Source organism: Mustela lutreola, chromosome 15 (genome assembly GCF_030435805.1).
Source record: "Mustela lutreola isolate mMusLut2 chromosome 15, mMusLut2.pri, whole genome shotgun sequence".
NCBI classification, from domain to species: domain Eukaryota; kingdom Metazoa; phylum Chordata; class Mammalia; order Carnivora; family Mustelidae; genus Mustela; species Mustela lutreola.
This window is the reverse complement of record NC_081304.1, coordinates 6,333,739-6,343,892: the sequence shown is the minus strand read 5'-3', so window position 1 is coordinate 6,343,892 and position 10,154 is coordinate 6,333,739. Positions and strand designations below refer to the sequence as shown.

Genomic DNA, 10,154 nt, shown 5'->3' with positions numbered 1-10,154 from the left:
TGCCAGCAGTACTGGGTGTTGTTTTCCTTCTGACAAAGCAGAGGAGACTCGAACTGTGGCCACTGCTCTCAAGCAGAGAAGGCAGAGGCCACCTGTTTCTTGTAAGAGACACACAAGTCTGCTCCAGGGAGAAGGAATAGCCTGTGCCAACCCTGATGTAGAGCCATGTAGAGCCCCTTTGTCACCAGTTAGAGCCCCAAGTACACCTGCTTGGACTTTCTAACCTTGGTCTTATATTTTCCCTTAAGCTCTTCTTTCTGGCTTTCCTCTTAATTCAGGCAAAGGAAACCCAAAATCACTCTTCAGGGGACAGCCCTGTCCACCGGCGCCTGGGCGGCTCAGTCGGTTAAGCATCTGCCTTCAGCTCAGGTCATCATCCCAGGGTCCTGGGATCAAGCCCTGCATTGGGCTCCCAGCTCAGCAAGGAGTCTGCTTCTCCCTCTCCCTCTGCCAACAGCCCCCACCCCACTCATTTCACTCACTCATTCACTCTGAAATAAATAAATACAATCTTAAAAAAAAAAAAAAAAAAAGACCTCCCTCCAAAGGCCCAGACCACCTGACCTTTTGAGCTAACCAACGCCCCAACTCATTGACCATGCAATGACCCCCTAGAATGACCTACCATTACCTTTACCTCATTATAATACTAAAATGTCTACCCAGGGAGGAGCCTCAGCCTCATTTATATAACATACTATGTATGCATAGACAGGTTTCCTTAAGGCGCATGTGCTATCTCATGCCTACCTCTACTAGGATGGCAAGGTTTCCCTATCCAAATAGCCATCCTAACCCTGAACAAAAGGAACCCATTCACCCTCTCCTGGGGAATCACGGCTTTGGAAGCCATTGCCTGTGATCTCCTTATTTGCTGCAAATAAAGTTTGCTTTGGGCCACGACTCATCCTGGTGCAGTTTCTGAGTCACCCGGGAGGGAAGAAGTCACGTTGCCTCAGTTACACCGTGGGCTCAGGATGCCCTTCCCTGCGGCCTCCGATGTCCCTTTCTCTGTAACTCAGTATGGGAGAAACCTCGCAGCACCCAAGACCAAGGTTAAAACCGGACCTCAGCACAGATGGAAACTGTGTTTGTGTTTCATGTGTCTCTGCACCAGAGAAAAAAATATTAATTTTTAAAAGCGGTGGGGAGGGAAGTCAGAACACCCTTTCCCTGCTGGAATCAGTGTGCAGTACTTCCCCCAGAGGTTCTACCACCCATGGCACAAAGGCAAAAGCCGTTGTTACTCCTGACCTCCCCACCTCCACTGGCTGAGCAAGACCAGCTCAGGGGTCCTGGACACTTATCAGCATTGAAGCTTCCCACCCTCATGTACAGGTGAGAAAGTGGAGAGACGCCCAGAGAGATTAAGATTTTTTTTCCCCCCAAAGGGCAAAGCTAGAAACTTTCCAGATTGGGATGGAACAGAACTTTGGCTTGGCTTGGGTCTCTGGATTGCTATCATCAGGACCACCAACCACCTGGAGTTGGCGCCTGAATGCTGGGCATCCCTCGGATGGCGCTGTTCTCTCCCTAGTGAGTCCCTGCTCCCTCCACCTCCCCGGCTCCAGCTCTCCAGGCGCGCTCCTGGTGCTAGAACTGGCCTCCCACCACCCTGGGACTCGGAGAAGCAGAGTCAGAACCCTCACTGTTCTCACTGCCTCGACTGCCAAAATTTAGGGAGCATCTACGTCAGCTGGACTGAAATAGCTTCCATTTTTCTTCCTGCTTCCTTATGGCTCTTTTTTCTACACTTCAGTTTGTTTTCCCATCATATCAAAATTTGGGAAAATACAGTTTTTCTGAAAGAAAACAGGAAGGAAAGCTATTAACAGTGACAGAAATGCTGTGGCTTTGACTCTCTTAATAATTAGATTCACAGGGCACCCAACTTCTACAAAGAATCCCACAACTTCCCAAAACAGATAAGTCACATTTTTATTTTTCACTGTGTCCTCAAATGTACTGACCACACAGATTTTTCCGGAGTCAGGACTGAAGCTGGATCTTTGCAGAACAAATCTTTTTTTTTTTTTTTTTTTTTTTTTTTTTTTTTTTAAAGATTTTATTTATTTATTTGACAGAGAGAGATCACAAGTAGGCAGAGAGGCAGGCAGAGAGAGAGGAGGAAGCAGGCTCCCTGCTGAGCAGAGAGCCCGATGCGGGACTCGATCCCGGGACCCCGAGATCATGACCTGAGCCGAAGGCAGCGGCTTAACCCACTGAGCCACCCAGGCGCCCTGCAGAACAAATCTTATTAGAACTGCTGACATGGGGGTGCCTGGGTAGCTCAGTTGTTGAGCGGCTGCCTTCAGCTCAGGTCATAGTCCCACAGTCCTGGGATCAAGCCCCACATCAAACTCCCTGCTCCTCAGGGAGCCTGCTTCACCCTCTCCCACTCCCACTGCTTGTGTTCCCTCTCTCACTGTGTCTCTGTCAAATAGATAAATAAAATCTTTTTTTAAAAAACTGCTGACATGGACCTTAACACATTCTATTATTATTAATTTAACAACCATTAAATGAGCATCTGCTAGGTGTCAGTCCCTGTGGGTACACAGATGAATAAGAAATGGTGCATCAGCCAAGATCTTGGTAGCAGGTAGATGGCGCAAGCAAAATGGTATGATTGAAGATAATATAATGAGGGGAATATTTACAATGATCCAGGAAGGAGTTAAGGGAAATCAACAAAAGGGCCAGCAGCAGCAGAGAGCCCTTACCACCTCTAATTCTAAAGGAGGGCAGAGAGGGGATAAAAACCAGATCCCAGCAGAGCCCTTGTATAGACCTCCCAGGAGTTGAGGGTGTGGACCACCCAGCAGGAGTGGAGTGGAGGGACACAGATGCTCCCAACTTAACAGAAACACCTTTCCTTCTGCCCTTCTACCTCCCACTGTCCACTAGCTGAACCCAACCAGAATTTAGAGAGTGAGGTTATGCCTCCTCTCCAATAAGACCCCCTCCAGAATAGGTACCATGTTTGATTCATCTTAATAGTCCCAGGATTTAGTATAGTGACTGGCTCCTAGCAGGTGCTTAGTAAACATGTGCTGTGTGAATACATGAATGAATGAATGTCCATCTACCTGGTGACCAAAGGCAGGGTTCAGCATCCACCTGATAATTGCCTTCCAAAACGATGTGAAATGGTACAATGATCCCCAAGCATGCCCACAGAATTAGTTTGCAACCTAGCTGCCCGACAGAAATAGGCCATTCAGACATAGTCACCCAACCACCTCATATAAACATGACAGGTGTCCCAGTTCAAGTTGTCCAGAGACAACGCCAGCCAGGTCTGATGAACCAGAAGGCAGGCAGACTCCAGGTGGACTCCAAGGGTCCATCTACATTGGAGAAGGGAGCTTGAGATCAGAAGAAGCAGGGGAGGGGGATGACAGCCAAGGATCTCTCAAAGCCCTTCTTCCTGCACCTGATCCTGGGAGGAGGGTAGCTACAGGTGGCAGCTGGTGAAGCTGTCCTCACCAGTCCTCTGTGACATATGGAGGGACAAGGAACATTGCCTCCAGGGCCTCATGCCAAAGTGTGATTCAAAAACAGAAAGAAGGACACAGCATGGCCACTCTGGGACCCGAGGGCCCAGCAGATCTGAGCTTGTCTGGAGACACTGACCCTGGTGTCCAGGGACATGCCAGCTGCCTTGGCAGTGGTGGTTCACTTAGGCAACTTCAATGAGCAGAAGCAGAAGATGACCCAGGATCTGCTAACTATTGCTGAGACATGCCTGGGGCACTGCCAGAAGAACTGAAACTTGTCCATGTTGGTTTGATCAAGCAGAGCCTTAGAGTCTTACACCAGAGTCATCCCATATCATCGTCCATGTGGGAAGTCGTACCACTGCCTTAAGCACAAGATGGTGGTGGTTTGATCTTGGCCACTCACCAAGCGCCACAGGTATAGATGAGTCATCAGCTCTGACTACCCTCTTAAGCCCATCAGAAACAACTGAGTGCTAAGGGTCACAAATTTGGCTCTTTTAAAGAACTGGCCTCAGAGAAATGTGATAAGGAAAGTTTCCCAAAGGGAGCAGTCAATAATATCAAATGGGACAGATGGAAAAGTTGACCTTCTTCAGGTCTAGCATGAGGATGTCACTGGAGATCTTGACTGCCAGAGGTCAAGGTAAGAGGGGAAAATTGAGATGAATACCAGAATGAGGTTTCCCTGTTATTTTCTTCTTTCTTACCATGGGCTTCCGGTGCTCAGGCCCCACCACCTTCTCTTACACTTGGAACTTCCTCCCCAGTCAGGAACACAGAAGCGTTTTAGCTGGGTCCAGACAAGCCTCTTGCCCTCCTGTCCCAATATCCACAGTGTTACAGCCCTAGTGAAGTAAACCCCACTCTGTCCCATCTTGAAGAGTCTTGTACTGGATAGTGCTACCATTGGCTCCTGCTCTGCCTCTGCTTCTGTCAACCCATTATCACTGGACAAATTGGAACATTGATTGGTACCTGCCTCTGCCACCCAACACCATGACTTAACTTGTCCCCATAGGAACCTAGCAGAAGAGGAACTCAGAAATGCTGAGATGAGAATGGTGCATTCCCATAATCTGGTTTCTCAATGAGCGCTGGAGGCCATCACAAATACCAAGAGAGCGCAAGGAAAGAAAAGCCATCAGAGACACTGATTCAAGCTTTCCCTACCAAATCATGAATGCCAGCCTTGCATAGTTCACTCCCTGACAAGAAATCTGGGTCAGGTAAGGTCAGGATTAGCACTGTTGTTATTTCTGAGTAAAGAAACCAGATCAAATAAGTGTCTTGTTTAAAAAAAAAAAAAAATGTATCTTCTCTCCTGACCTCCATACATCCCTACATCAACCCACACTTCTCCCTCCAGTTCTCCCTCCAGAGGAGTTCCTGTAGAGTATCCCACCATAGCCTGGAGGGGTGGAGGCTCACTGACCAACAAAGGAGGTCAAGAGCCATCAGAGGTGGTGCCACATACAGCATAGGTCCACCTGAAATTAAGACGGACATTTATGAAAAGTTGCTTGCTGTTGCCAGACACTGCTCAAAGTGCCTCTGAGGCCATCTTGTTTAATCCTCTCAACTCTGTGAGCAACCTCACTTTAAGAGATAGAGAACCGGGTTCAAAGGAGTGGTTCTCTCAGGAACTCACAGCTCATGAGGGAAGAGCTGGGGTTTGAGTTCAGACCCGCCAGGGTTAACCTTCATACCACACTCCCCTTCTCTGCAGCTTCTTTCCCACCTTCTTATGCAACCAGAAGTGGATGACATTCATGATGGTCATCATAAGACACATGGTCACCACACGCTGCAGGGACCCAAATTTGTCAAGAAAATGGGTAATAGAGGCAATGCCAATAGTTCTTCTTTCCATGCGCACCTGCTGAAGACCACCTGCCCCAAAATTACTCTAGAGAGAGAGGAAGAGAGAATCAGATCCCTCAAGTACTTTTCTATGGTGTGCCAGTAAGTGTCAACAACACCAACAGTCCTGCAGATTCTCCATGGTGACAGGGTAGGTGTGCTGACTGTGATCATCTGTAATGGAGACCTGATCTCTCTTCTCTTTGTCTCCAGTTCCTTTGGTCTTAATGATGGAGGAACAGGACTCCCAAGTGGCTCTCCAGTACCAGTGCTCCCCAAACAGCTCCCAGCCCAGCCATGCTGGCATTCCGTTGACCCTTCTTCAGGCCATTCTCCTAGCCACAGCGTCCCACTAAGAACTGACCTGAAAAACAAATGCCCACATATCTTCTCGATCCTCACAGTGGTCCAGAAATGCCACACTCTGACAGCAACACACACACACACACACACACACACACACACAAATTAAACAGGAGGGATGGTAACTTATGAATGGAAAGAGAACCAACATTTGTTGAGAGCCTGCTATATGAGAGACCTCGAGGCAGCTCTCCATGAGAGATACTGTAACTCCGTTGTACTGATGGAGAAACCGAGACTCAGGGAAGTTGTATGACATGTCCAAGTTCACAATGACCCACAGTGAAAGAGGAGGCATTCGAGACAACTTCTGCCTGACTTCTTGTTTTGAACACCAGAATTTATCATGGGGCCAAGGGACAGGAGGCACCTGCAGCTGCTGGATGCTTTAAAATCGATGTGCTTAGTAAATGCTCATTAATAATTATAAAAATGACTCATATTTATTGAAAGTTTGTATCTATTATGTCACTTCTTTCTGACAATAGCCCTATGAAGAAGGAACGATAATTATCCCCATTTCACAGATGAGGGAATTGAGTCTTAGTGAAATTAAGTGCTTTATCTACAGTCAAAAAACCAAGATGTAGCAGAATCAGAGTTCAAATTCGCTTTCCTTTCTCCCCAAACCTTGTGCTATCAGCCAGTTTATTTTCAACCTCTATTGGTCAAAAAAGGCCCGTGAAGATAAAAGAACAGCCATTCCCCTCCCGACCTTTCTCTGAGTAACCACTCTGAATTAAGGGTGCTGTCAACAACACCTCCGTTCATCGCCTTCTTTTTAGAAACCCCAAAAACAAAGATGGGACTCCAAGGATCACAATGGTTCTGCATTTCTTCAGGCACATGTGCAAGCTTCTACCCACAGACCCGAGTTTCCTAGTTGGTGAGCCCCATAGTAGAACACATATCAATACATACAGTCAAATACAAAGGACTGCCACACATGCTCACTTACTAGTCCACACTAGTCAGCAAGAGAAGAATAAAAAAAAACGAGCGTTTAATCCAGAAGCCACAAAGATCTACACAAGTGGTATCTTGGGAACTATTCAACATTGCATAGTTGCTTCTATATCTGGCCTATGTAAAGTTTTTCTGGCGAGATAAACACAACACCAGGCAAAGTGGGTGCAAGGCAAGATTTATTAAAAACACTCTCCAGCGAAGTTTTAGGGCCCAAGAGAAGGGGAGCCAGGAAAGTTGTGCCAGGAGGAGTTGGGCACCCTTGGGCGAGGTTCCGCGACTCTGGAAAGCAGAGTGGCAGAAGTCGCGACCAAGGCAAGGAGAAGGGGGCTTTTAAGGCGTCTTGAAGGGAGCTCAGGGGTCTTTTGGCAAGTTTCCCTTATTCGGGTATCTCTCCTGCTCGTCAGGGTCCCATTGGTCCACTGGAGCCCAGGGCAGGGGTCTCAAATTCCTGCTTGGGCCTTTGTTCTCCTGTCCGAGTTCAGGTTTTGTGGCGGGAACTTTTGCCATCTTAAGTAGCCCTTTCTGCCAGCCCAACAGTTTTGATTCCCAGAGTCCATAGTTTCAGTGTGAGCTCATGTTAGGGAGCAGAAAAAGGGGATGCAAGAGGAAGGCATCCCTGAGGGATGCTACTTGGGGCTTTCTCTGCTCATTGGTTAGGAGGTTGCAGACTTAATTGTTTGTTGTCACCCTAAATCACCAGGCAGCGTCTTTCTAATAGATCCACAGAACTGTATAGAGACTCCCAAAACAAACTCACATATACATGGCCAATAGATTTTCTATCAAGACACCAAAAGCAGGCAGAGGATCTGGTAGTCCTGCAGATATGTCTCTTGCTTCAACTGTGTTTGGACAAAACAGACCCAGGGATGCCCCTTCAACCAGCCAACGACCACCCTCCAACTTTTTTTTCAGTCGCAACCTTGGGACCCATCTTCTTGGCCACCAGCTGACTACAGGACCAGACAACAGCCAATTTCATGCTTACCTCAAATCAACCATGAGCTCCCAGATTCATCAGAATTTTTCCACCAAGGTAGAGACCGCCATCAACCACCCAGTCAACGTGCATCTGTGGACCTCCTACATCTACCTCTCTCTGGGCTTCTATTTCCACCATGACAATATGACTCTGGAGGGTGTGGGCCACTTCTTCCACAAGCTGACTGAGGAGAAGTGCGAGGGTTCCCAGCATCTCTTGAAGATGCAAAATCAGCATGGTGGCCGCACCCTCTTTCAGGATGTCCAGAAGCCATTCCAAGATGAGGGGGGGGAAACCCTGGACACCACGGAAGCTGTACTGGTTCTGGAGAAGAGCCTTAATGAAACCCTTCTGGATCTGCTTGCCCTGGGTCCTGCCCGCACAAACGCCCATCTCTGTGACTTCCTGGAGAACCACTTCCTAGATGAGGAGGTGAAACTCATCAAAAAGATGGGTGACCACCTGATGAACCTCCACCAGCCCCCAGGCTGGGCTGGGCCAGTATCTCTTTGAGAGGCTCACTCTCAAGCATGAGTAGGAGCCTCCAGAGACCAGCAGCAACCTTTGAAGGGGCCTCTATGTCATCCTCTGGTGCCAGAGCTTGCGCCTTGGCCTCTCCCTAAAACCACGAGGCAGCTTTTTAACCACCCTGGAACCCACTCCCAAGCTCTGGACCAAATGGAAACAATAAGGCTTTTTGCAGAAAACAAACCAAAAACAAAAAAACAACCAAACAAACAAAAATAAATAAATAACTCCATGCAAAAGGAAAAAGTGCCAGAACAACAGAATATTCACATGGAAAAAAAATAAACCTTGACTTCTACTTACTCCATACACTGGAATTAATTAGAACTAATTCATTAATTAATTTTAAAATGATCACAGACTTAAACATAAAAGTCAGACCTGCAAGGCTTTAAAAAAAAAAAAAAAAAGGCTTTAGAGAATATCTTTCCAACCTTGAAGTAGGCAATTACCCTTTTAGGACACAAAAAGCACCACCATAAATTAAAGATTGGATTTCATCCAAACTAAAATTTTCTGTTCATTAAGTTAAATCACTTAGAAGAGGAAGAGGCAGGGGAAGCATATAAGCAAGACCTGTGTCTCGCCACAGACGGTAGACATTGAACATCAAGAATACATAAAAACCCCTTATAAATCACTGATAACAAAGGCAAACAACTCAGTTTTTAAAAATAGGCCAAAGACTGGAGCAGATGCTTCACTGAGGAAGATGAATGAATAGCTAATGAGCTTATGAAAAGGTGTGCAGCCTCATTAGTCATCAGAGAAATTGGATTTAAAGCCACCTTGGGAGATGCACCTAGGTGTCTCAGTTGATTAAGTGTTCAACTCTTGATCTCAGCTCAGGTCTTGATCTCAGAGCTGTGGAGCCTACTCTAAAAAAATAAAATAAGGGGCTCCTGGGTGGCTCAGTAGGTTAAGTATCTGCCTTTGGTTCAGGTCATGATCTCAGGGTCCTGGGCTCGAGCCCTGCTTTGGGCTTCCTGTTCAGCATGGAGCCTGCTTCCTCGTCTCTCTCTGCCTGCCTCTCTGCCTACTTGTGATCTCTCTCTCTCTCTGTCAAATAAATAAATAAAATCTTTAAAAAAAAAAATATATATATATATACATCTTACCACAATTTTTTTAGAAAAGGACAAGAAATGGGCACATACCTGCTTAAGAGATTACCTCTGTTTGAAAAATCATAATCTTCACAAAAATGACTGCATACACACATGCAACACATGCAACGTACTCCTCCTGTCTTTCTTCTCAGCTATTTGATCTTTAGTGCCATCACTAACTTCAATAATTTTATATATTTATTTCACAGACAAAGTAGGAACATAAATAAGCTATTAACAGATAAGATATTAATATTAATTTCAACAAAAATTTTAAATGTATCTCCCACACACATAAAACCCCACAACAAGAGGCCATTTCACAGCCCCTTGAATGACAACGAAAACTCGGGCTTCCTGTGTCCTCATCAATAAAGTGGGGGGATCCTTATCTCAAGGCTGTGAAGTCTTGTCCCATGAACTCCTACATTATAACATTAATGGCCATAGAAATCAATCCTCAATTTCCTCCAAGCGATGACGCCCACAGCTCATTGTCTCATGCCATGATCTATGAAGTTCAGTTGCCTCCTGATATGTTGCCAGGAAGTAGCTAAGTGAGAACAAACATAATTATCAGGAAAGATAAACAACCAAGAACTGTAATGGCAGAGCATTTGCAGGAGGTCCGACCTGGGGCTTACACACTATCTTATTCAGTCTTCACATCTGCCCTATGGAGTTACTTTCTGACAGTGCACAGAACCAAATCAAACAAAGTTCAGCATGAGACTCTGACTTTGGCTTTTTTTTAAATTCTTACTTTGTTTTCTGTCTTCTCCTCTAACCTCATTTCCCCTCCCTTTCACTCACACAAACGCCCTATCTTGAATATTTATT

The 10,154-nt window shown here is 46.2% G+C and overlaps 1 protein-coding gene across 1 annotated transcript; it reads left to right on the top strand.

Annotated features, from left to right (window-relative positions):
* Positions 1–7,695: 7,695 nt before the first annotated feature.
* On the top strand, positions 7,696–8,190 carry LOC131816236 (ferritin light chain-like). The gene has a single exon (XM_059148778.1). It carries the CDS (start codon positions 7,696–7,698, stop codon positions 8,188–8,190), a length of 495 nt encoding a protein of 164 aa, XP_059004761.1.
* Positions 8,191–10,154: the final 1,964 nt, after the last annotated feature.